This window comes from Myxocyprinus asiaticus, chromosome 33 (assembly GCF_019703515.2).
Source record: "Myxocyprinus asiaticus isolate MX2 ecotype Aquarium Trade chromosome 33, UBuf_Myxa_2, whole genome shotgun sequence".
NCBI classification, from domain to species: domain Eukaryota; kingdom Metazoa; phylum Chordata; class Actinopteri; order Cypriniformes; family Catostomidae; genus Myxocyprinus; species Myxocyprinus asiaticus.
This window is the reverse complement of record NC_059376.1, coordinates 8,717,146-8,745,131: the sequence shown is the minus strand read 5'-3', so window position 1 is coordinate 8,745,131 and position 27,986 is coordinate 8,717,146. Positions and strand designations below refer to the sequence as shown.

At 37.2% G+C, this 27,986-nt stretch overlaps 1 protein-coding gene across 1 annotated transcript; it reads right to left on the bottom strand.

The window, feature by feature from the left end:
* Window positions 1-41: 41 nt before the first annotated feature.
* On the bottom strand, window positions 42-27,575 carry gkap1 (G kinase anchoring protein 1). The gene is made up of 12 exons (XM_051669591.1): window positions 27,498-27,575; window positions 26,436-26,670; window positions 19,849-20,010; window positions 19,686-19,757; window positions 17,730-17,862; window positions 17,628-17,653; window positions 14,065-14,217; window positions 13,834-13,920; window positions 6,724-6,787; window positions 6,576-6,646; window positions 6,334-6,411; window positions 42-443 (listed from the first exon to the last, which is right to left on the bottom strand). The coding sequence occupies exons 2-12, from the start codon at window positions 26,661-26,663 to the stop codon at window positions 402-404; spliced, it is 1,116 nt and encodes a 371-aa protein (XP_051525551.1). The 5' UTR covers window positions 26,664-26,670; window positions 27,498-27,575; the 3' UTR covers window positions 42-401.
* Between the last annotated feature and the right edge of the window lie 411 nt (window positions 27,576-27,986).

Here is a 27,986-nt window from a genome sequence, read left to right as displayed (position 1 = left end):
AGTTCAATTCATGCACAAATATCCATCACACTTTGAAAAAGTAGGTTAGTCTTTTTATTGAAAATGACTCAAGATTCGAAGTCTTTCATTTATAGTGCACAGAACTGCAGTAGATTAGAAGCAGTGGCACTAACAGGTGGGAGTCCATTACAGACAACAGAAACATGAAACCTCATCATAACAACAGAGGATGCACTGTAATAATATAATACAGTAATAATAGTGATTTTACCAGAAGTCAGAGTGATCAGACTAACAGGACAAAGGATGCATATGATGACAAGAGCTATGGTATCAAAGAAATGGTGAGAAGCTTTTGTATGTATAAGCCATAAAGATATTAGCAGCCTGACAAAGGAGGTGGAGCATTCAAGCTGTCTATTTCTTTTTAAGTGCAATATTCATAAATCCCCGTCTGATGCTTTCTTCCCCTTTCGGTTCCCCTGTAAATACAAAGGACATCAACTATCAATCAACAAACTGGTGACAACAAATTTGTTTTCTGTTGCAGGATGTGTGTACAATTAAACAATATAATGCTGATATTGATGACATAATTTAATAAAACTTACAAATAAATGTCAAAGTCAAACTTCACTCCAAAATCAAAAGAAATAAAATCTTGCATAAAGAAAATTAGACTTATTGTTGTGATACTATTTGTATATGAATGAAGCACATTTCCCACATCTTCCCTGCAAATTCTCATTGAGAAAAAAACATACCATAACACAGTAATAATAATGTAAAGACACAATTTCATTGGCCGCCAGTGTATGTATGTATGTACACTATATTGCCAAAAGTATTCGCTCACCCATCCAAATAATTGAATTCAGGTGTTCCAATCACTTCCATGGCCACAGGTGTATGAAAAGAAGCACCTAGGCATGCAGACTGCTTCTACAAACATTTGTGAAAGAATGGGCCGCTCTCAGGAGCTCAGTGAATTCCAGCGTGGTACTGTGATAGGATGCCACCTGTGCAACAAGTCCAGTCGTGAAATTTCCTCGCTACTAAATATTCCACAGTCAACTGTCAGTGGTATTATAACAAAGTGGAAGCGATTGGGAATGACAGCAACTCAGCCATGAAGTGGTAGGCCACGTAAAATGACAGAGCGGGGTCAGCGGATGCTGAGGCGCATAGTGCGCAGAGGTCGCCAACTTTCTGCCGAGTCAATCGCTACAGACCTCCAAAGTTCATGTGGCCTTCAGATTAGCTCAAGAACAGTGCATAGAGAGCTTCATGGAATGAGTTTCCATGGCCGAGCAGCTGCATCCAAGCCATACATCACCAAGTGCAATGCAAAGCATCGGATGCAGTGGTGTAAAGCACACCGCCACTGGACTCTAGAGCAGTGGAGACACGTTCTCTGGAGTGACGAATCACGCTTCTCCATCTGGCAATCTGATGGACGAGTCTGGGTTTGGCAGTTGCCAGGAGAACGGTACTTGTCTGACTGCATTGTGCCAACTGTGAAGTTTGGTGGAGGGGGATTATGGTGTGGGGTTGTTTTTCAGGAGCTGGGCTTGGCCCCTTAGTTCCAGTGAAAGGAACTCTGAATGCTTCAGCATACCAAGAGATTTTGGACAATTCCATGCTCCCAAATTTGTGGGAACAGTTTGGGGATGGCCCCTTCCTGTTCCAACATGACTGCGTACCAGTGCACAAAGCAAGGTCCATAAAGACATGGATGAGCGAGTTTGGTGTGGAAGAACTTGACTGGCCTGCACAGAGTCCTGACCTCAACCCGATAGAGCACCTTTGGGATGAATTAGAGCAAAGACTGCGAGCCAGGCCTTCTCATCCAACATCAGTGTCTGACCTCACAAATGCGCTTCTGGAAGAATGGTCAAAAATTCCCATAAACACACTCCTAAACCTTGTGGAAAGCCTTCCCAGAAGAGTTGAAGCTGTTAAGCTGCAAAGGGTGGGCCGACGTCATATTAAACCCTATGGATTAATAATGGGATGTCACTTAAGTTCATATGCGTCTAAAGGCAGATGAGCGAATACTTTTGGCAATATAGTGTATGTGTATATATATGTATGTATATATGTGTGTATATATATATATATATATATATATATATATATATGTATGTATGTATATATGTATGTGTATATATATATATATATATATATATATATATATATATATATATGTATGTATATATGAATGTATATATATATGTATGTATGTATGTATGTGTATGTATATATGTATATATATATGTATGTATGTGTATATATATATATATATTATATACACACACACACACACACACACACACACACACACACAGTGGATATAAAAAGTCTACACACCCCTGTTAGAACAGCAGGTTTTTGTGATGTAAAAAATTAAACAAAGATAAATAATATCCGAATTTTTGCACCTTTAATGTAAAAATTTCAACCTATGCAATGCCACTGAAAACCAAAGTGACACATTTCAGAGAAAAAAAAAGAAAAGGAAAAAAAAACAAAAATTTGAATAACCTAACTGCATAAGTGTGCACATCCCTGAAATAATACTTAGTCAAAGCACCCTTTGATTTTATTACTGCACTCTGTTTGGATAAGAGTTTATTAGCTTGGCACATCTTGACTTTGGAATACTTGGCAAAAACTTTCCAGATCTGACAAATTGTGAGGGCATCTCCAGTGTACGGCCCTCTTCAGTTCCCCCCACAGATTTTCTATAAGATTCAGGTCTGGGCTCTGGCTGGGCCATTCCAAAACATTAATCTTTTTTTGCTGAAGCCATTTGTTTGTTGATTTGGATGTGTTTTGGATCACTGTCATGCTGAAAGGTGAAAGATCTCTTCGTTTTCAGCTTTCTAGCAGATGCCAGAAGGTTCTGTGCCAAAAGTGACTGATACTTGGAGCTATTCATGATTCCCTCCACCTTCACTAAAGCCATAGTTCCAGCTGAAGAAAAGCAGCCCCAAAGCATGATGCTGCCACCACCATGCTTCACCGTGGGTGTGGTGTTCTTTTGCTGATGTGCTGTGTTGTTTTTGCGCCAAACATTCCTTTTACAATTTTGGGCAAAAAGTTCTATCTTGGTCTCATCAGACCATAACACATTTTTCCACATGGTTTTGGGAGACTGGATATAGGTTTTTGCAGGCTTGGATATTTTTTAATCATCTTGCCACCCTACCCCATAGCCCAGACAGATGAAGAATACGGGAAAGAGAAGAAAGAGCTGCAGCTCTTTAATGTTGCTGTAGGGCTCTTGGAGGGACGTCCTGTTCTTGAAAATGCCACTGTTGTGTCATACTCTCTCCACTTGTTGATGACTGTCTTCACTGTGTCCATGGTACATCTAATGCCTTGGAAATTGTTTTGTAGCCCTCACCTGAGCGATACCTTTCAACAATGAGATCCCGTTGATGCTTTGTAAGCTCTATGTGGCCCATGGCACTTGTAGTAGCATGCAACCAAGATGATGTCAGAAAAATCCTACAAGAACAACTGAGATTTATTTCGAGTTAATCAGAGTCACTTCAGGTGAAGACAGGTGTGTACTATTTCACATGAGCTTGATGATTGGTTGATTCTGAACACAGCCACATTCCCAATTATAAAAGGGTGTGCATACTTATGCAGTTAAATTATTTAAGTTTTTTATTTTTATTCTCTGATATGTGTCACTTTGGTTTTCAGTGGCATTGCATAGGTTGTAATTTTGACATTAAATGTGCTAAAAAGTCTGATATTAATCTTTGTTTCATTTTTCACAAAAACCTGCTGTTTTAACAGGAGTGTGTAGACTTTTTATATCCACTGTATACACTGGCGGCCAAAAGTTTGGAATAATGTACATATTTTGCTGTTTCAGAAAGAAATTGGTACTTTAATTCACCAAAGTGGCATTCAACTTATCAAAAAGGATAGCCAGGACATTACTGATGTAAAAACCTGCACCATCACTATTTGAAACAAGTCATTTTTGATCAAATCTAGACAGGCCCCATTTCCAGCAGCCATCACTCCAACATCTTATCTATGGCAAGTGCTACAGGAAGCGTGGGGTGAAATGTCACCTGAGTATCTGTACAAACTGACAGCTAGAATGCCAAGGATCTGCAAAGCTGTCATTGTTGCATGTGGAGGATTTTTTGATGAGAACTTTTTCAAGTAATTTAAGAAGTTGTGAAATTTTTTTTAAATTGTAATAGTAATTTTTCACGTTATTAATGTCCTAACTATACATTGTGATCAGCAGAATGCAACTTTGGTGAATAAAAGTACCAATTTCTTCCCATAAGAGCAAAATCTGTACATTATTGCAAACTTTTGGCTGCCAGCATAAATATACATACACTGTACTGTGCAAAACTCTTAGGCACATAAGATGCTTCACAAAAACATTTGTCTTAAGATGGTTATTTATATTTTCAGCTTTAGTGTGTCAATAGGAAATATACATTTTAGACTCCCAAACATTTCTTTTGCAAATAGAACAGAACAAAAAACAGGGAGCCCTGCAACAGTTGTCATGGCCCCCACAGAGCCTCCCACTGAACATCGAGTCAGTCTGGGATTACAAGAAGAGACAGAAGCAATTGAGACTAAATAGATAGAAGAACTGTGGCAAATTCTCTGGAACATCCTACCTGCCGATAACCAAGAAAACTGTATCCAGGTGTACCTAGGAGAATTGGTGCTGTTTTGAAGGCAAAGGTTGTCACACCATATATTGATTTAACTTTTTTTTTATGTTTTTACTGGATTTTGTATGACGTTAATTAATAAATAAAAACTATTTATTGCATTATTTTTGAAGATATCCTCACTATGCAACATTTTTCCCAAGTGCCTAAAACTTTGCACAGTACTGTGTGTGTGTATATAGCTGCAAGCAGGGATTAACGAGGTTCAAGCACTTAAAAAGCAAATAAGCAGGCATAGCCGAATTATCCAATGAGACCAAAATCATCATATTAAATCAAGCTGTTTGAAGTGTATTTCTAGAAACAACTGTTTTATAGCTTTTGACCACTAGGTGGTGCCATCCTGAAACTTCACATGGAATCTCAGGACTTGATCATGAGGTCAAATATAAAGTTTTGTACTGGTGTCATAATTTAGCTTGAATAATTAAAAAGTAATAAGCAAAAATAGCACATTTCCACATTTATGTACCACTAGGTGGTGCCGTACCCAAAGTTCTCAGGTACCCTCAGGGCATGGTGGTGATGAGTTATACCAAGTTTGGTTTCCATACGCCAAAGCGTTGCTAAGATACAGCCTCCATTCCTTTTTTGCTGTTGTGCCATCTATTCGATGGTGCGCTATTCGAGAACTGGCGGACAGGAAGTATGGCAAATTGGGTATCAACATACTCGGCATGACCCAAGGAATCGAATGAGGCCAATCTCATAATTGTAGGGCAAACTATAGCCATTTTTCATATCTCGTGACCACTAAGTGGCACTGTGGGGAAACGCTGCCGGCACCCTCGGGGCATGCTTGTGATGACATTTAGTAAGTTTCGTGTCAATACGCTAACGCGTTGCATAGTTATAGCCCCACGTCCATTTTGGCGTTCTCAAGGTCAAAATCGTTGAAGCGTTATTTGCGAACGGTGTGGTCTATCAAAAAGCTTTTAATAACTTTTTGTCTAGATTGTCCCTAGATGATGCACGACAAATTTTGTGCAGATCGGACATACGCTCTAGGAATAGTTAGAAAAAGTAGGCTTATGAATATAAATATAGCATATTCATGATCCTAAAGATATTTTTTTTATTTGTAACTTATTATCATTATTTATTCATTTTTTTCCTTTTGGTTTGCAAAAGCTACACAGATGCTGCTGTCTAGCGGGAAATGTCCAGTCTAGTATAATTTATTCCTTAAGTCAGAGTTTTCTATTTTTCCACCTTTCGCTGCATCAGCTGCTCTCTCTAGTGCTTGCTAAGGTCTTCACTTATATCTTCACTGCCCTGTGTCTGTCTCCATACCTTTTCTGGTCAGGAAAAGAAAGCACATACTTCATTTATATCATCATCTTATATGTCATTTATAACACAATCATGTAGTTCTGTGTGCTAGTAGAAAACCCTGGTATTTTATTAGAAAAAAAAAAGGCTGAATTAAAAACGTGGATTTTTAGGGTGAAAAGCAGGCTTAGGACTGACTTCGCTCTTCAAACAAACATCAAATGAAATAAAATATTGGTTGTGTCCAAGACTTTAAAATGGTGCTTTATTCAGTATCCAAGGGAAGGATGGCATCGAAGCAAATCCAAATTAAGCAGTACATTTGCCAAACTAAGTCGTGTGAAAGTCAAAGCAGGTTTGGACATGTCATCACCTGATGTTTCGGTTGTTCTGACTGTAAGCCTTTCACCTTTGACCTCTCCTGTTCAAGAGCTGCATGCAGTTGTGCCACCTGATAAGGAGAAACACATTTTGGTACTCCAAAAATATCACAGCAACAACTCTACCACAAGAGCAACCACTACTATACCCAGAGTGTGAAATATTCTTTATTCTCTTTTGTTATATTGCACAACATTTGCCAAACTGAAAACATCTGAATGCACAGACACACACCTGCGAGGACAACTCCTCTTTGATGTTCAAGAGCTCCTCCACCTGCAGTAGAATCTCAGCTTTGTCCTTCACTGAATAAAAAGGGCAAATTAAATTAGCACCAAGAATAAATAACAGATTTCATTTCGCAAATACATTATGTACTCACTTTCTCCCTGTTGAAGCATTTTAAGCAGCTGAGTGTTTCTAGCCTTCACTTCCTTATATCTTACCTACAAAAGACAGCAGAGGAAACAAAACATGAAAAACATAACAAAACAGAAATTAAAAATGTTCCTCATCCTGCTAAAATCATCAAAGCTGCTAAAGGGATAGTTCACCCAAAAATGAAAGTTCATCATTTACTCACCCTCATGCCATCCCAGATGTGTATGACTTTCTTTCATCTGCAGAACACAAATTATGATTTTTAGAAGAATATTTCAGCTCTGTAGATCCATACAATGCAAGTGAAAGGTGGCCAGAACTTTGAAGCTCCTAAAAGCACATAAAGGCAGCATAAAAGTAATCCATAAGACTCCAGTGGTTTAATCCATGTCTTCTGAAGCGATCCAATCGGTTGTGGATGAGAACAGACCAAAATGTAACTCCTTTTCAACTATAAATCTTGACATCAGCAGTCTCCTTGGCGATCATGACTTCAACCTCGATCCTATAACACCATCTAGCGCTCTGTGCGAAGTGTACTCGAGCTTGAAATTATGATCGTGCCAAGAGACTGCAATGGCAAGATGTACAGTGAAAAAGGAGTTATATTTTGGTCTGTTCTTACCCAAAACCGAATGGATCGCTTCAGAAGACATGGATTAAACAACTGGAGTCTTATGGATTACTTTTATGCTGCCTTTATCTGCTTTTTGGAGCTTTAAAGTTCTGGTCACCATTCACTGGCATTGTATGGATCTACAGAGCTGAAATATTCTTCTAAAAATCATAATTTGTGTTCTGCAGATGAAAGAAAGTCATACACATCTGGGATGGCGTGAGGGTGAGAAAATGATGAGAGAACTTTAATTTTTGGGTGAACTATCCCTTTGGCAGCTTTGATGACTAAACCACTGAATTCAAATGGAATATTTTATGATGCTTTTATGTGCTTTTTGATCACCATTCACTTGCATTGTATGGACCTACAGAACTGAAATGATTTTTAGATGAATATCTGTGTTGAGCAGAAGAAAGTCATACACATCTGGGATGGCATGAGGGTGAGTAAATGATGAGAGAATTTAATTTTTTTCGTGAACTATTCCTTTAATGTAGCTCTTATAAAAAAAGATTAACCACAACCTTGCATCTTCACAATTAAAATTCTGAGATCTTCAGACAGCCTATGGGAGGATTTTCAAGACTATTTTCAAACCAAATTGCAAATTGTATTTGCAATTGTGCTTTCAGTTTTTGGACGCATAAATTGTGACATAATCCAATTGCAATTATAAATTGCATATTACCGTTTGCATTTTAATTTACACAAACATTCAAAGTCTGCCAAATTTCAATTGGAAAAGCAAAGTCCATTTGCAATTGCATTTCTGTCTTACAAGTTATGACCCTGTCATATTGAAAAAGCAATATTAATTACCCCATTTGCTATTTCACTTCCTCTGCGTCCCGTATCGAGCCTGCCCAAATTCAAATGAAATCGCAATTCCCTTTGCACTTGCATTTCCGAAGCCTTACAGAGACACCTGTCAATCAGTTTTGGGGGTGGAATTTATACTGTGGGGCGTGTTTATAATTATAATTGCTGTCGAAGGCCAAGAAGGAGATGTGCGTTTGTGTACATTATTTAAACTTTCCACTAAGGATGGGAAATGATGCTGAGTGAAGCTCTGATGCCTTCTGCTGAGTGTTTTGGGAAAAGTTTCAAAGGCTCGGGAGTGTCGAAAACCATCCAATGGCTGGTCAGATATAAAGCAGTCATAAACCCGGGTGCGCAACTTCGTTGGATGGAGCGCCTGTTAAAGTTTTAATCCATTATGCACAAATAAAAGCCTTACAATGCTAAATGTTCATTTTAAGCTTCTGATCATATGATTCACACATTAACGTGTGACAATACATTTCAATAAGCGTGAATATGATTCAATGTAATGATACAAATAATAATAATAATACAAAATTCAACTAACAGAATTGTTTTAGGCACTTAAATAGTGTGTTCTAATTATTTTGTGGTTTTTATACTATTTGTAAGACAGGATATATGCTAATACTTGCTTTATGAAAGCCGTTTCTAATTAGACTTAAACTTGGTGTTACTCAGAGGACAGGATATAATTTTAAGTCTACTGAACTAATAATGCTTAATGTGACACTGTCAGATATAAATACAAAATCTCTGTCGTCTTTTGCCCTTGCTACAGTATATAGATCACCTGGGCCGTACTCAGATTTCTTTGGTGAATTTGAAAATGACTTCAACATTCACATAGATAATGAAAATGACACATTGGGATTAGCATTTATCGATATTCTCAACTCTCTTAGAGTCAGGCAAAATGTGAAAGGACCAACTCATCGCCATAATCATACGTTAGATTTAACTCTGTCATATGGAGTTGATTCTGATACTATAGAAATTCTACCGCAGAGCGATGACATCTCAGATCATTACCTCATTTCTTGTTTGCTGCAATCAGCTAATGTCACTTAATCTACACCACGCTATCATTCAGGTAGAACTATTCTTTCAACAACTAAAGATAGCTTCACTAATAATCTTCCAGAATTGTCTCACATACTCAGTAAGCCAAAAAGACTAGAAGAACTTGATGTAATAACAGAAAATATAAATACTGTCTTCTCTAGCACTCTTCATAGTGTCGCCCCCCTTCAATTAAAGAAAATTCAAGAAAAAAGCACTGCACCATGGTACAATGATCACACTCATGCTCTGAAGAGAGCAGCTTTGAAAATAGAGTGCAAGTGGAAGAATACAAAATTAGAGGTATTTTGCGGTGCATGGAAGGATAGTGTCTGTAGCTACAGACAAGCACTAAAAGCTGCCAGGTAAGCATATTTTAGCAAACTCAGAAAATAACCAGAACAATCCTAAGTGTTTATTCAGTATTGTGGCTAAATTGGTTAGGAATAAAGCATCGATTGAACCAGATATTCCATCGCAGCACAACAGTAATGACTTAATGAATTTCTTTACTGATAAAATTGAAATAATCAGAAATTGGAACTATGTAATTAACTGTCACAGCACCTCAGAAAACAGTGTCTCATAATTTTCCTCACGAGCAACTTCAATCCTTCACTGTCATAGGTCATGAAGAGCTAACAAAAAAGAAGAGCTAATAAAAAAAATCAAGTCACAACATATATGTTAGACCCAATACCAACTAAGCTCTTAAAAGTGGTATTCCCTGTAATCTCAGAACCTCTTCTTAATATTATTAACTCCTCACTATCCTTAGGACATGTCCCAAGAAACTTTAAAATGGCAGTTATCAAACCGCTTATTAAGAAGCCACAGCTTGATCCTGGAGAATTGACTAATTACAGACCTATGTCAAATCTACCATTTATGTCGAAAATACTAGAAAATGTAGTGTCCTCCAAACTGTTCATTTCTACATAGAAATGGTATACATGAACAATTTCAGTCAGGATTTAGGCCCCATCACAGTACAGAGACTGCACTTATCAGAGTTACAAATGACTTGCTCTTATCATCTGATCACGGCTGCATTTCACCTCTAGAGCTTTTAGATCTTAGTGCTGCCTTCGACACAATAGATCGCAACATTCTCTTGAATAGGCTGGAGAATTATGTTGGCATTAGTGGACTTGCATTAGCATGGTTTAGGTTCTATTTATCAGAACGCTACCACTTTGTATGTGTAAACGAGGAATTGTCAAATCAAACTAAGGTTAAGTATGGAGTGCCACGGATCAGTTTTATGGTGTCTACTTTTCTCCTTATACATGCTTCCCCTGGGAGATATTATCAGGAATCATGGAATAAGCTTTCACTGTTATGCCGATGATACCCAACTTTATATTTCTTCTAAACCCACCGAAAATTCACAATTCTCCAAATTAGCAGAGTGTATCAACGAAATCAAAGATTGGATGGCCAGAAATGTCCTTCTACTCAATTCCGACAAAACAGAGGTACTAATTATTGGACTAAAAACCTCTAAAAATAAGCCGCTAAAATATAGTTTGTCTCTCGATGGATGTACTGTTACGTCATCTTCTACAGCGAAAAACGTATGTGTTATATTTGAACCAATCTGTCTTTTGAAAATCAAATTTCCAATGTTTGTAGAACAGCATTCTTCTACCTCAGAAATATTGCTAAGTTATGGCATCATCTGTTGCTGACGCCAAAAAACGAATTCATGCGTTCATGACCTCAAGACTAGATTATTGTAATGCATTACTGGGAGGATGTCCAGCAAGTTAAATAAAAAAACTTCAATTGGTTCAAAATACAGCTGCCAGAGTGCTGACTAGAACCAAGAAATATGATCATATTAGCCCCATTTTATTGTCATTACATTGGCTACCTGTTAAATTTCATATTCATTTTAAAATTATGTTAACTACATGCAAAGCTTTGAATGGTCTAGCTCCACAGTACTTAAGTGACCTTCTGACACACTATATTCCATCACGTTCATAAAATGCTGGCTTGTTAATAGTTCCTAGAATAACAAAATCCACAAAAGAAGGTAGATCCTTTTCCTATTTGGCTCCTAAACTATGGCTCCTAACACTGTTTGGGATGCAGATGCATTCACTCTGTTTAAGTCTAGACTAAACTGAGCCAGGCATACTAACAATGGACAATGCATCTAAGTGAACTTCTGCAGTTAATAAAAAAAAAAAAAAAAAAAAAAAAAAAGTAAACATTGAACCTTAATACTTACTTAGTTTACTTATCTTAACCCATGACCTGCACTGCACACAAATAACTAATATTGGCATTATATTCATGCTGGTTAGCCAGAGGGGAACTGGCCCCCACAGTGAGCCTGGTTTCTCCCAAGGTTATTTTTCTCCATTAACAAATATCTTATGGAGTTTTGTATTCCTTGCACAGTCGCCTTCAGCTTACTCACTAGGGTTATAAATACAATTATTATTTAATTATCTAATTTTTATACACAATTTACAATAATATTTAATCAAACTACACAATGATCACTCTAAGACTTTATAGATATTACAGTTTCATTTTTTGTTAATGCATGATTTTCTGTAAAGCTGCTTTGAAACGATATGTGTTGTGAAAAGCGCTATACAAATATAAATGACTTTACTTGACAGGGTTATTTAGAATAGCGTAACATAGCGGTCCCATAGACATTCTATGGATGGTACACTGGTGAGGTGACATTCTTTTTGAATGGATATGGAGAAAATGCTTTATGATGCTGAATACACTACATTTGTAAGGAAACAGATCATCACTTAATCTAATCCACGCTTCGATACGTGGCTTCATTGGAAACTGCGCTACATACTCGATACATGCCTTGAAGCTGTCTTATGTTAAATCACTAGCATGTATTGTTTTAAGAGAATCTTCATGCAGCTTACTTCCCATACTTAGTGGAAGTTTAAATAATGTACACAAATGCACATCTCCTTCTTGGCCGTCGACAGCAAGGCGGCAGGTGCTCTAAAATGCGGTCAATTGTGACTGATGTCACTTCTAATTACAAACACACCCCACAGTAAAAACTCCCAACCCCAAAACTGATTGACAGGTGTCTCTGTAAGGCATCGGAAATGTAAGTGCAAATGGAACTGCGATTCCATTTGAAATTGGGCAGGCTCGATACAGGATGCCGAGGAAGTGAAATAGCAAATGGGGTAATTAATATTGCTTTTTCAATGTGACAGGGTCATAATGCAATTGCAAATGGACTTTGCTTTTCCAATTGAAATTTGGCAGACTTTGTATGTTTGTGTAAATGAAAATGCAAACGGTAATATGCAATTTGCAATTGCATTTGGAATATATCACAATTCATGCGTCCAAAAACAGAAAACGCAATTGCAAATACAATTTGCAATTTGGTTTGAAAATAGTCCTGTATATCCTCCCATAGACAGCAGAAACACTACAACTAAATCAAAATCAATGAAACTGTCAAAGCAATCTTAATTAAGAAGAAATACATTTTCTATGGTCAAACCTCTTAGTTTTAAAGAATAAGTAATAAACGCAAGAAAAGAGGTCTTGAAAGTCCAACTGCAAACATAAAAAAAGAAACCTGCCCATGTTATAGAATTGAGGTTAAGACAAGTGGCTGACCAGGTTTTTCAAAGGCTTGTCCGTGTATCAGCAGGATGGCAATAACCGATATAATGCAGATATACACATAAAATAATGCTGGCAAATGCACAAAATTGCTGAAATGAGCACTTATTTTCCACAATATTTACCTGTGTATCATCCATTAACAAAGTCCTTGATAGATACAGTATCAGAATTGGCAAAAAGAGCAACAAACACTTCTGTCAATCGGCCAAGTGAGCAGCACAGTTATCAGTCAATGCTGATAGTCTCAAAATGGCCAAACTTTAACCATTTAAAAGGAATGTTCCGGGTTCAGTATAAGTTAAGCTTAATCGACAGGCATTTGTGGCATAGTGTTCATGAATACAAAAAAAAAATTTCGACTGAGTCCCTTGTTTAAAAAAAATAAATAAATACATTAAAAAAAGCAGAAACCACGGTTATTGTAAGGCACTTACAATAACTTAGAAGTCAGTGGGGCCAGTCCAAAACATTAAAATACTGTTTCAGAAGTATATCCACATTATACATGTTAACATGATTTTAATGCGATAAAATTAACTCACTAGCATTTTCTGTGTGAATTTATATCCAATTTTGTTGTCATGATAACTTAATGCCAGTAAACCCTATAATCTGGTAAATTACATAACGGTGGTAAATGGCATAACGGCGGTGGATCCCTGACTTTAACACACTAAAATCATGTTAACACATATAATGTTTTCTTCTTGTAGCTATACTTTTGAAACAGTTTATGGACTGGCCCCATTTGCTTCCATTGTAAGTGCTTTACTGTAACTGTGATTTTTAAATAAACGAGAGATGATTCAAAATGCTTTTTTATGATAATGAACATTATGCCACAAATGCTGTCGATTGAGCTTAACTTGTTTTAAACCCGGAACACTCCTTTAATCAACCGCGACACCTATTACAAGTTCAGATCTTTTAATTTATCTCTTGCCTTTCTCTGGGCTAATGACTTACCTCCCATTGTGAAATCGTCTTTTTCAACTTTCCAATTTCCTGGTCTTTCTTTTCCAGTTCATACTTTAACTGCTCAGTTCTCACATCCTGAGAGATTTTGAGGGAAAAAAGGAAAAGGTTATAATGAGCTACAATCTAAACACTGTAGTTCAGTGTGTGCATCTCACTTGATATTTTATAAAGCGTTTTCAGGTTTTTCTTACAGCTGAGTGTATTGGCAGACAGTCTGACCTGCTCTTGCTCTGAGGATGTGTTGACCTCATGGCTGGCGCTGTTGCTGTACTGCTCTCTGCGTTTGTCACGCTGGACGATCCGACTCACGTCGTCCTCTAGCTGGTTAAAGAACCTGTCATCACGCAGCGCTGGGTTCACGGGCTTCAATTCCTGCAGGATTCAGAAAAGGCAGGTAGAAGAGACTTGGGTTGTATTGAACCTTAATGGAACATAATAAATGGAATGTTCCTTTAAGACTGAAGTATAGGTATGTGAATAGGCATAGTTTTGACTTCGATTTAGCACACAAGTCACTAAGCCACATTATATTAGTCTGCGATTAATTCACCTGGCAATTTATTGACAAGGAGCAGGCTTCATCCCAATTCACATACTTTGTTCTGAAAGTATGTAAAAGTATACTTTTGATTATGAAGTAAGACTGGATTTGGACATACTAGCATGTCATAAACTTGTTTCTTAATACCACAGACCACTGACCTTTTTAATAATTTGCACTATATTTAGCATTAGCTAAATGTATTACCATAAAGGAATATTCCGGTCTCAATACAAGTTAAGCTCAATCGACTGCATTTATGGCATAATGCTGATTACCACAAAAATTAATTTAGACTCGTCCCTCCTTTTATTTAAAAAAGCAAAAATCTGGGTGACAGTGAGGCACTTACAATGGAAGTGAATGTGGCCAATCTATGGAGGGTTTAAACAGAAATGTTAAGCTTATAATTTTATAAAAACAGTAACAATTCTTCTTTTAAAAATTATTTGAGCTGTAAAGTTGTTTAAATTGTAATTTTTTAAGTAATTTTAGGGGTATAAGGGTTTGATGACATTACATCGTCATTGCAACGAAGTTGTAAAATTAGCTATAACTTTACACAGAAAAGGCTAGGCAGCGATTTTATCACACTAAAATCATGTTTAAATGCTTACTGACTTGTGGTTATACTTTTGAAATAGTGAGTATTTTATCATTCAAAAATTGCACTTCCATTGTAAGTGCCTCACTGTATCCCAGATTTTAGCTTTTTTTTTTTAAGAAAAGGAGAGGCGAGTCAAAATGAATGTTTGTGGTAAAGAACATTATGCCACAAATGCTGTCAGTTGAGCTTAACTTGTATTGAACCCGGAATAGTCCTTTAAGCATTTGATACAATGTACTTATTATGTCCATACATGTTGTTGCATTGTACTTGCATTCAGTGCTGTGAAAACGTATTTGTCAGTATCAAATCAGTATCCTGTTTTTGTGTATACCTCATACTAAATTGTTTCAAAAATTCAAACAAAATCTAACTTAAAACAAAGCCAATCTGAGTAAACACAAAATACAGTTTTTAAATTATAATGTTTTTTATTAAAGCAAAAAAGTTATCCAATCCCAACTGGGCCTGTGTGAAAAAGTATTTGCCTCTTAGTTACTAAATCCCCAAATCTATGAAACTGCATTCATAATGGGGTTCAGCTGGACTAGACAAACACAGGCCTGATTACTGCCAGCCCTGTGCAATCAAATCAACAACTAAATAGAACTTTTCCAGCAGCATGAAGTTGGCTAAAAGGTCTCACCCAGTAGCACACTATGCCAAGGTCAAAATAAATCCCAGAAATAATGAGGAAAAAGGTAATTCAAATATATCAGTCTGGGAAGGGTTATAAAGCTATTTCAAAGGCTCTGGGACTCCGAAGAACCAGAGTGAAAGCCATTATCTCCAAATGGAGAAAATTGGCACAGTAGTGAACCTTCCCAGAGGTGGCCGACCTACCAAAATTCCTCCAAGAGCACAGGGATGACTCTTCCAGGAAGTTACAAAAAAAGCCAAGGACAACATCCAAGGAACTGCAGGCCTCTCTCACATCAATAAAGGGTCACTGTTCATGACAACACTTTCAGAAAGACACTGGCCAAAAATGGCATCCATGGAAGAGTGGGGAGGCGAAAACCACTGCTAACCCAGAAGAACATTAAGGCTTGTCTGAATTTTGCCAAAACACACCTTGATGATCCTCAAAGCTTTTGAGAGAATGTTCTGTGGACTGGTGAGTCAAAAGGGGAACTGTTTGGAAGACGGGTCCTGTTACATCTGGCGTAAATCAAACACAGTATTCCACAAAAAGAACATCATACCTTCGGTCAAGCATGGTGGTGGTAGTGTGATGGTGTGAGGATACTTTGCTGCTTCAGGGCCAGGCGACTTGCAATAATTGAGGGAAACATGAATTCTGCTCTCTAAAAGAAAATCCTAAAGGAGAACGTCCGGTCATCAGTCTGTGAGTTGAAGCTCAAGCAAAACTGGATTATGCAGCAAGACTATGATCCAAAGCATAGGCGTAAAGTCCTCTGAATGGCTCAAAAGAAGCAAAATTAAAATTTTGGAGTGGCCTAGTCAAAGTCCTGACTTGAACCTGATTGAGATGCTGCGGCAGGACCTTAAATGGGCAGTTCATGCTGGAAAACCCTCCAATGTGGCTGAACTAAAGCAGTTCTGCAAAGAAGAGTGGGCCAAAATTCCACCACAGCATTGTGAAAGACCGATCTCCAGATATCAGGAGCGTTTTGTTGCAGTTGTTGCTGCTAAAGGTGGCACAACCGACTATTAAGTTTAAGGGGGCAGTTTGTTTTTCATATTTATGATATAAGTGTTGGATAACTTTTTTGCTTCAATAAAAAAAAATATAGATATACTTGAAAACTGTATTTTGTGTTTACTCAGGTTGCCTTTGTTTTGTTATATCTCGTTTGAAGATCTAAAACAATTTAGTACAAAAAATTCACAAAGAAAAGAAGAAATCAGGAAGGGGGCAAATACTTTATCACAGTACTGTATAAAGTAATTGCATTTAATTACATATGTGGTTACACTGATAATCTTAACCCTAACCCCAAATCCTACTCCTAAACCTACCCGTACCTCAACCTCAGTAGCAACAAATGTGAATCTTGTGAGAATTTTTTAGATTATGTAGTTGCACAATTAGTACTTTGTATCGTATGTATTTTAATGCTAGTGCATAGCAGTTAAAGACGCATAATATAAAGTGGTACAAATATTCCTTTAATTCATCAACTTTAGGTTCATACATTTAAAACTGCTGTGGCAGCTCAGGCCTCCATGATTCCACCATTTCTCTAAAACAGTTTGTGTTCTTTGCCTGAGTTTGGTGCCTCATAGGCCCCATTTACAGTACGCCTTGCATTAACATGTGTTTTTGGCTATCGGATAGCACTTGACCACATTAAATAACAGGTGTAAATGCACCCAAGATGCATTGTGATCAGATCGTGATCGGATCACTGAAACCATATTCGGAGGTGGTCAGGAACAGATTCTGATCACATTGAAAGAAAAGGCATTTTCATTATACGGATAAAACTACCCAAGTAATTAATTATGTGATGAGATCATGCTACAGTCATCCGTTGTTAAATAGCTGTCTTGCGGGTTCTTGGCTTTTTCTGTTTATTCTGCCATTGCAATGTGAAGAACACAACAGACACTGTCGTCTTGCGATCTTGTCACCCGGACAATGAACGATAGAAGACAATGAAGACACACCTCTCTGTCAGGCCTCTTCTGCTGATCTGCAATAGAGACAGTGAGTTAGAATGGCTCCTGTCTTTCTCAAACAGACGTACAGTAACAGAACAGCTCTCTCACCCATAGTGCCCTCCTGCTGGAAGTCTTTGAGAGACACGGTCACTCGTTTGTCCTTCCCCTGCTGATTCTTCTTCCTGTCTTTTTTCCCTCCTGTCTTGGCCTTTGGTGATGCCGTCTCTGTTTTTTCAACATCCTGTTGAGAGACCAGATTACAAGAGTGACATTAACAGTCAAACAAATTTGGAAAATGCTAAACATGATTCAAGAAGGATTTGAAATTAGCACTAAACTAGTTTCATTCAGTTCTATTAGTAGTTTGACCATCCTTCAAAGAGTTTTTGTAGTTGTAATACTTTACAATAGCCACAAGAGGGCGTAGTAGTTACACCTGTGTAGTTCTAGTTGTATAAAACGAAGTTGTTAAGGGCCAAAACTGTGGTGATTCCTCACCGGTGTTGTGTGTAATCTGATTACAGTCATTATTTACTGTAATATAATTCATTTTTAGTCAAACAAAGTAGTGCAAGACATTTTAAATGGTAGTAATCCGTTTACAGTCCCTGATTTTCAATGAATTACTTTTAAGTACATTACTTTAGTAACACATTTCTAAAATAGTATTATTTATGTAGAATTGAAAACATGAATTATGTTCATAAGTGGGTCTGTTTGCGTTTCTGTGACATACGAAGGGCGTCTGCCTCCTAATGAGTCGCTGTTAGGGAAATAACGAGTGTGTAACTTGCATGCGACAACAAACGAGGAGAAAATATAGACATTATTTTGAATTTGTTAAGCAAAAAACTTTTCTGTTGAAGAGTGTTTTACAAAGTAACTTAGTAACTTAATGTGATTACTTTTTCTGTGATTACAGTCAAATAATCTGATTACAATTTTAGAGAATTAGTCATTTTTAGTGGATACTGTTTTTTTGAGTAACTTAATATTGTACCTTACTTTTTCTTTTTTTGATTAATCGTATAGCAACTTTTTATATTTTAGCTTAAGAAGCATAAAATGTAACATTTTTAGCAGTGTGAACATAAGGCCAAACAACAACCAATGGTGGTTGCCAACACTGATCTCAAACCTAGCGCTACATCTTCATGCACAATATTTGAATATATGTGAATGAGATTTGAAAGCTGCGGCAGAGGGGAATAACTTCTATTTTGATCGCTTCCTCACACAAAGCTATTATATGGCTTCAGAGGACATGGAATGTAGTGCATGAGTCGTAGAGACTATTTTTATGATACATCTATGGTGCCTTTCAGTCATTTTTGGAGCTTGATCACTTCTGTCCTTGTTCACTTTTTGAACATTACACCTCATTGCATTTGTTTCATGAAAGAAGTCTAACAGGTTTGAAACAGCATGAGGGCATATAAAAGACAGCATTCATATTTTTTGGTTGAAGTATCCCTTTACACCACGTCTGCTATAATCTTCATGTAAATGCGTTGCACTGCCCTGTGTTTCAGTCCATTTTCAATGTTTATTGCAACAATAAACATATTCCATTAACTGGTTTACAAAACACACCATTGATACAGTTAAAAGAATAGTTCACCCAAAAATGGAACATCTCTCATCAATCACTCTCATGCCATCCCAAATGTGTATGACTTTCTTCTGCTGAACAAAAACGAAGTTTTTTTAGAAGAATATCTCAGCTCTGTAGATCCATATGATGCAAGTGAATGGTGACCAGAATTTTGAAGCCCCAAAAGCACAGAAAGGCAGCAAAAAAGTAATCCATAATGGTTTAATCCATGTCTTCAATAGCGATATGAAACAGCCTTGATGTGCTTTTTGGACACCATTCACTTGCATTGTGAGGACCAACAGAGTTGTGATATTCTTCTAAAAATCTTGGTTTGTGTTCAGCAAAAGAAAGAACATCATACACATCTGCGATGGCACTAGGGCGAGTAAACAAATCATGCCAGGGATATGGTGCGGTTCATTTGGAGGTAAAAGTACTTGGGGAAACAGACATATGATTTACTGTACCTTTTGCTCAAATTCCAGTTTACTCAGCATCAAGGCCTTCTCCAGATCTGCCTCGTACAATTCACTGGTCAGCTGTCACAAACACAAATATGTTTGAAAAGAACAAGTAGAAAACTATCAGGGCACACTGAGAAAATTCTTGGGATTCCTGAGAAAGTTGTACCTGTTCATCTCTCTGTTTCCACTCCTGCCAGTTCTCCTTTGGTGTTGACCTTGGCTGGACAGCCGCTGGGTTCAGCAGATCATTTGCTAAATCCTGCAGCGTAAGCGTGGAGGGGGGTGCTGTAGACTTCTGAGGGATCTTCTTAAAGGCCAGACTCCGGAGCTGCGGGGAGATAACAACAAAGACTCACACTATGCATTTGTTTGTTGTTTGCTTTTAAAGGCATGACAGCTTCTATGGCTATTTTCATGGCAAAATCAGGTAAACAAAACTAAATAAATAAATAAATAAATAATAATTACTATTATTTATTATAATAATAATAAATAATAGTAATTATTAGAGGTCAACCGATTTTGCCAAAACCAATAACTAAGGTGGTGGAAAAGTTTTTTGTCTTTCTTTACTGTGACAGGCACCTGACATAGATGTACAAGAGTCCAAAATAAATAAAATCCCAAACATGTGTTTATTGTGCAACCAAAAATATGAAGATTTGGTGCATAATGTTGGACTTGGACTCCATAAACAAGCCCGAAATAGACTGGGGACTCTTATTTTAAAATGTGCTTCAAGCTCACACAAAAACAAAAGGGAAACAAAACATGCACGCTTAAAATAATCTACAATGTATTACAATATAAACACTATAATGTAAACAATGTCATATGGGCTAATAATTACTGTATTAGCAGTAATTCAGTAACAGCAGATCATCAGTGATTGCTTGTCAATTGTCATATTTGGCTTTTATAAGGCTGTCAATTGTTTAAAATGTTTAATTGAATTACATGACAGCCCGATTAATTAATCAAATTTCTGAGAAAGGCCCCCAAACAAAGATAATTCATTTAAATAATGCAAAATAAATCAAATATTTATAAATAGAATACATAGGGCCTATAATAAATATAAAATAGGACTGAAATTCAGTTTGAAATAAATTGCATTATTGTGGTAGACGAGTAAAGCATTGATTTAACAATACAAAATGTGGGTTAATAACTAAAAATATTGTTTGGTTAATTTTCATATCATTGAACAAGCCAACAGTTGACAGCAATCTGTTTTGCATTGAGTATGTCAATGTGTCCATTTCTCACAGTAAGCGTAGGAGGAACACGGGGAAAAAAAAAAAAAAAAATATATATATATATATATATATATATATATATATATATATATATATCTGCAACAATCTGTGTCGATTTCTGCCGATAGTTCCAAAAAGTAACTATCGGCACCACTTAATCAGTAAAACCGATATATAGGTCGACCTCTAATATTAACAGGCAAAAATAACTAAAAATCGATTTAAGATGTTTAATTTTTAATATAAAACTGATGCTGGACTGTCTTTGATAAAAAGAAAAAATAATAAAAACAATTTTTTTTTTTTTTGAAGAAAGTAACTGTATGGAGTAATTTAGCAGAAATCGTTCCTTCAAAAGTGACTTCCAGTTCACTAATTATAGGGACAATTACCCTGGAGTAACTGAGGGTTAAATAGTTCACCCAAAATATTTTATTCTGTCATTATTTACTCATCTGCATAACATTCCAAACCAATATGCTGTTATTTTTTCTGTGAAACACTAAAGGAGCCTCTACTTTTTTTTCAAGAATCTTCACAAAGCTCTTTTCAATGAAACAACACAGCCTGACCACAATTGACCATGCTTATCAAATACAAAATGGACAAAAATAAATAAATAAACTAATATTAACAGTGGTGCAGAGTGATCCAGCAGATGGAATGATTTCAATCAACTCAATCAACGATTTGTAGAAGGAATACCAACTTTAATTTTTTAAAATTAAATAAATTAAATTAAATCAATATAAAGATAAATATTAAATTAAAGCTGCAAGCAACGATGAACGGGTTCTCACACCCTGGTGCACGTTGGGGCTGCTGTGCCAGGGAACGACATTCCATTTTTTAGCACTTTTTATGTTATAATGCATTTCATTCTTCAGGTCTTGTATTTGTATGTAATTTTGAGAGGACAGGAGAGTTAAGGAGGTAAAGGCTTTTTATTTCACCACAAATGTTATCAAACATACGGAAATAACATCAGAATAATGATACTGACATATAGCCTGACAGAATCTTATATCATAGCAGATATTTAAACAAAATGTGTTTTTCTCAGGCAGTTTAGTAGGCCTACTTCAGCTACGTCTGAGGTAAGACACTTATTGCTTCACAACAAATATGACTTTTATAACTATACATCAAATCATGACACTTGCTGTTGCTAGTAGGTGGCACTATGACTATAACTTAATATTGACATGTAGGTGTATTCATGCTGGGACTGTTATCAAACGTGTTAAGTTTGGGGCAGATTGGACATTGTATGTTTGAGTTACAACAACTTCCTGTTTCATGGCGAAACATCGAAAAATGCCAGGCCGCCAAGGACACGCCGTTCAAAGAAAACTCAAAAGCTTCGCAATTTAGCATTGCAAAGGCCTTTAGATTAGACTGACCGAATATGATGTTGATCTGATTTAATCTCTAGGAGGAGTTTGCTAAAGTACGAAGCCTGGAAATGGCAAAAACTGAGCAAAAATTTAAGAGAAAAATAAAAAAGGCTGACTTCTTGTTGGGTTTAGGATATGGCTCTAAGAGACTTTTTTGCACATGTTGACATGTTACATATGCCTACCAATTTTCTTACGTGTAGGTGAAACGTGGCGTGAGGGCTGCTTCGTTGAAATTTTGTAGGTGGCGCTATCGAGTCATTTTACAACACTTAATTCTAAACCTGTATCAGATGTAAATTTTTGCCACTTTTGAGGTATGTGCAAAGTTTCATGATCTTTCGAGCATGTTTAGGCCTCAAAAATACGATTTGTTTCACATCGAAATTTGTCAGGCCGCCACGGACACGCCCTTTAACAAAAACTCAAAAGCTTCGCAATTTAACATCACCAAGGCCTTTAGATTAAGACTGACTAAATATAATGTTGATCTGATTAAATCTCTGAGAGGAGTTTGTTAAAGTACAAGACCTGGAATTAGCTGTTGTCAGTAGGTGGCGCTATGACTATAACTGAATATTGGCATGTAGATGTATTCAGGCCGGGACTATTATCAAACATGTGAAGATTGGGGCAGAATGGACATTGTACGGATGTGTTACAACAACTTCCTGTTTCATGTCGAAACATCGAACTTTGTCAGACCGTCACGGCCATGCCATATTTAGGCTCTCAAAAATGTGATTCATTTGGGAAAAGAAATAATAAACGCTTAGAACAATAGGGTCCTCACACCATCGGTGCTCGGGCCCTAATAAATGTAACGAAACAGAAATAAAATGTTTATTATAAATGTTGAGTAAATAACTCTAAAGATATACCCAAGGACTGAGTCCTGGAACAAAACAAATAATACAGAGTATTGTCTCGTCTAAAGAACTAGGTAAATGAGAAAAGAGATAGATCTGAGGCCTCAGAGGTGGAGTCAGATGTGGAGAGCAAAGAGTTTAGTCTGCCACTCAAAGATTCGTTAGGATCTTTAATACCCTATGTGTCTATGCAAAAAGCACTTCCTTTCTAGGTGCAAGAGTTCTGCATTATGTTAGGGAATAACTCAGGGTGTCAGGTCAGGGTGCTCTGACCTATTGAGGTGTGAAAACTGTGGTAAAGTCTAAAATTACAAAACAGACCCCCTTGTATGTTTGCTCTAGCTACGGTTGAAGTCAGAAGTTTACATACACCTTAGCCAAATATATTTAAACTCAGTTTTTCACAATTCCTGACATTTAATCGTACAAAACATTCCCAGTTAGGATCACTACTTTATTTTAAGAATGTGAAATGTCAGAATAATAGTAGAGAGAATTATTTATTTCAGCTTTTATTTCTTTCATCACATTCCCAGTGGGTCAGAAGTTTACATACACTTTGTTAGTATTTGGTAGCATTGCCTTTAAATTGTTTAACTTGGGTAAAAATGTTTTGGGTAGCCTTACACAAGCTTCTCTCAATAAGTTGCTGGAATTTTGGCCCATTCCTCCAGACAGAACTGGTGTAACCGAGTCAGGTTTGTAGGTCTCCTTGAGCACACACGCTTTTTCAGTTCTGCCCACAAATTTTCTATCGAACTGAGGTCAGGGATTTGTGAGGGCCACTCCAATACCTTGACTTTGTTGTCCTTAAGCCATTTTGCCACAACTTTGGAGGGATGCCTGGGGTCACTGTCCATTTGGAAGACCCATTTGTGACTTCCTGGCTGATGTCTTGAGATGTTGCTTCAATATATCCAAATAAATTTCCTTCCTCATGATGCCATCTATTTTGTGAAGTGCACCAGTCCCTCCTGCAGCAAAGCACCTGTACAACATGATGTTGCCAACCCCATGCTTCACGGTTGGGATGGTGTTCTTCGGCTTGCACCCTTTTTCCTCAAAACATAACGATGGTCATTATGGACAAACAGTAACATTTTTGTTTCATTAGACCAAAGGACATTTCTCCAAAAATTAAGATCTTTGTCCCCATGTGAGCTTGCAAACTGTAGTCTGGCTTTTTTATGGCAGTTTTAGAGCACTGGCTTCTTCCTTGCTGTGCGGCCTTTCAGGTTATGTCGATATAGGACTCGTTTACTGTGGATATAGATACTTGTCTACCTGTTTCCTCCAGCATCTTCACAAGGTCCTTTGCTGTTGTTTTGGGATAGATTTGCACTTTTCGCACCAAACTACTTTCATCTCTAGGAGACAGAATGCATCTCCTTCTGGAGCGGTATGATGGCTGCGTGGTCCCATGGTGTTTATACTTGCGTACTATTGTTTGTACAGATGAACGTGGTACTTTCAGGCATTTAGAAATTGCTCCCAAGGATGAACCAGACTTGTTGAGGTACACAGTTTTTTTTCCTGAGGTCTTGGCTGATTTCTTTTGATTTCCCCATGATGTCAAGCAATACATCCACAGGTACACCTCCAATTCAGTACACCTCCTATCAGAAGCTAATTGGCTAAAGTCTTGACATCATTTTCTGGAATTTTCCAAGCTGCTTAAAGGCACATTTAACTTAGTGTATGTAAACTTCTGACCCACTGGAATTGTGATATAGTCAATTAAAAATGAAACAATCTGTCTAAACAACTATTGGAAAAATTACTCGTGTCATGCACAAAGTAGATGTCCTAAATGGCTTGCCAAAACTATAGTTTGCTAAAAAAAATGAGTTTTAATGACTTCAACCTAAGTGTACGCAAACTTCTGACTTCAACTGCAAGTATCGTAAATTACTGAGTTCAGCAAGATAAGCAAAGCATATAGACATCCTGTCTCTCTCAACTGCACAAAGTTTAACAATAAAGCATAAAAATAAAGCATAAAATAAAAAGCATTGATAATAAAGCCTAAAAACCAGACAATAAGGTCTATCTGACTCTGGAGGTCACAGAGTTCACACGAACTCTCATCCAAGATCATACAAGAGAATGTCTTAATATTCCAGCATACATTTTGAGTATAAATGAATACATGAATGTGGATATATGAATATGACTTCAGAGCTGATTATAATTGACTACAAGTATAATACTGCATAAGCAAAGTATAAAAAGAAAGAAAATCATCTGGCCACATGCAACAAACAGGAAATAATTAAAATTTCCATCTGTTCCTCACACAAAATTATCACAAGTTTTGGAATATAACGCACGAGTCGTTTGGACTACTTTTATGGTGTTTTTTTGGGGGGGGAGCTTGACAGCTGTGGTCACAGTGAACCATAATTTGTATGGCAAGAGCTAAATAAATATTCTTTTAAATTTCTCCTTTTATGTTCCAAAGAAAAACAACAGCATAGAGATTTGGAACGAGATGGGAGCCAGTAAATGACAGACTATTTATTTCTATTAAAGGGATAGTTCACCCAAAAATGAAAATTCTCCCATCATTCACTCACCCTCATGCCATCCCAGATGTTTATGACTTACTTTCTTCTGCTGAACACAAATGAAGATTTTTAGAAAATCTCCCCTCACTTTAGGTCCTTACAATGCAAGTGAATGGTGATCTGACCTTTGTAGCTCCAAAAATCACATAAAGGAAATATAGAAGTAATCCATACGACTCCAGTAGTTAAATACATATCTTAATTTACATTTACATGTATGCATTTGGCAGATGCTTTTATCCAAAGCGACTTACAGACCTACTTATTACAGGGACAATACCCCCAGAGCAACCTGGAGTTAAGTGCCTTGCTCAAGGACACAATGGTGGTGGCTGTGGGGATTGAACCAGCAACCTTCTGATTTCCAGTTATGTGCTTTAGCCCACTACGCCACCACCACTCCATTTTCAGAAGCGATATAATAGGTGTGGGTGAGAAACAGATCAAAATTTAAGTCCTTTTTTATTCTAGACCTCCACTTTCACTTTTACTTCTGAAAGTGAATGTGAAAGTGGAGATTTAGAATAAAAACTAACTATTTTTTTGAATGTCTTGACAGCTTACAGCAGGGCCCACATACATTAATATGATCTCAGCAGCCTTAAATGAACAACAAGGTCAAGTTTGTATTGATTTTTGTTGCCGTTACACCTTCACTCACCTCATTGGCTTCACTTTGCTGCTGTTCCTTCTTTCGTCTCCTCTTCTCTTTCTTCTTGTCGTTGTTTTGGTTGCTCTTCCCACTGGGAGATTTCCCAGAGCGGGGCTTCCCTGCTCCACGACCCGCCTTTGGCTTTCCTGCATCCGAATCACTGTCCGAATCAGAGTCGACCTGCAGCAGAGCGAATCGTGATGCTGTGGTGGGCACTGAGATCATCGCTGATGTCATACTGTACCTGCCAATGACACAGCCAACACATTAAGCACATTCTGGTTCACCCTCATCATTTACTCGCTCTCATTTTGTTCCAAACCCATATGACTTTTTCTCTTCAGTTAAACACAAAGATGTTAGGTAGAATGTTGGCTTCAGTCACCATTCACTTTCTTATTTTTTTCATAAAATGAAAATGAAAGTGAATGGTGAAATGACTCTTTAAAACACCTGATCCATCATTAATAGAAGCTCCATGTCCTAAAATGAGTGTGTCAGATTAGTAAGGTACCAAAAATGTGCAGTGTTGGAAGTCTAGGAGAGAGACTCGTTAATTTACACTTATTTTCAGTATTCATGCATGTACCGATATTGAATCAGTGCCATTAATAACTGAGGCACCTCTTGTAGTATAAGCACCTCTGTTAGTATAATGCACTCAAATAAACTATTAACATACAAAACACCTGTAATTTGCATTGACTGACTTGCAAAACGAATATTTTGGTATACTTGGGTTATGCACTTGACAAAGAGGTTTAGTAATTAATCGATTCGTTTGGATTAGATGTGGTGCTCGAGCTCGCTGAAGAACAGCGTTCAGACGATCAATTTGTTTAGCGACTACAAAATCGTTTTTTTGTTAATCTCTGGCGCCAATGATACCTAAAATGCTACCTAGGTAGGCAGCACTATGCTTGGAAATAGTGTTATAGCTAGTTCATGCTAGCCAACAGGGAAAGCCTGCTAGTTTTCACGAGTATGCCTTGTCTTACATAAAGTCCCTTGTCTAAAAGTGATGAAATTTCGGTGTGAGTAGCGGTTTAAATGAACTAAACAAACTTTTACCTGGTGAAGGCTGTTGGGATCCCTGTTTTGGTGCGAGTGCAAACTGCAACGACAGACAAAAGTACGGAAGCCTGTATGGACAGAAGTGTTTTGACGGCGTCATTGGTTGGCAGATGTTACTGTTGCTATGAGACATAACGAGTCTTCCTCCAGGGGGCGCTTTACGGCTCAGAAAAAAAATAAAAAAATAAAATCCTCCATTGAGCTGCATTCAAAAGTCTTATTGGAGACATTTTTACAACATTATGTATAACCTTTTAAATATATTATCAACAAGAATTTGTGCGTGATATATAAAAAAAGAAATCCGCCAGCGCAATCTCTATAAAATCGTTTTTAAAGATCGTCATCAAGTAATCACAAACGAGTCTGATTAGTCCATACCTCTCAGCGCGAACAAAAGTAACAGGTACCACGTGATATGCCATCTATGCGCTGTTTCAACAACAGTCTGGTCTGAATGTTTGACGCATGGATAATAATGCCATA

What these genes read in the sequence shown, in the direction of transcription:
- gkap1 (XM_051669591.1), bottom strand. Translation starts at nt 26,663, where the DNA reads ATGACATCAGCGATGATCTCAGTGCCCACCACAGCATCACGATTCGCT. An exon ending in AGCAAAGTGAAGCCAATGAG is followed by an intron (nt 20,011 to 26,435) that starts GTGAGTGAAGGT and finishes ATCTCCCCGCAG; the next exon opens with CTCCGGAGTCTGGCCTTTAA. An exon ending in CATCCTCAGAGCAAGAGCAG is followed by an intron (nt 13,921 to 14,064) that starts GTCAGACTGTCT and finishes AAAATCTCTCAG; the next exon opens with GATGTGAGAACTGAGCAGTT.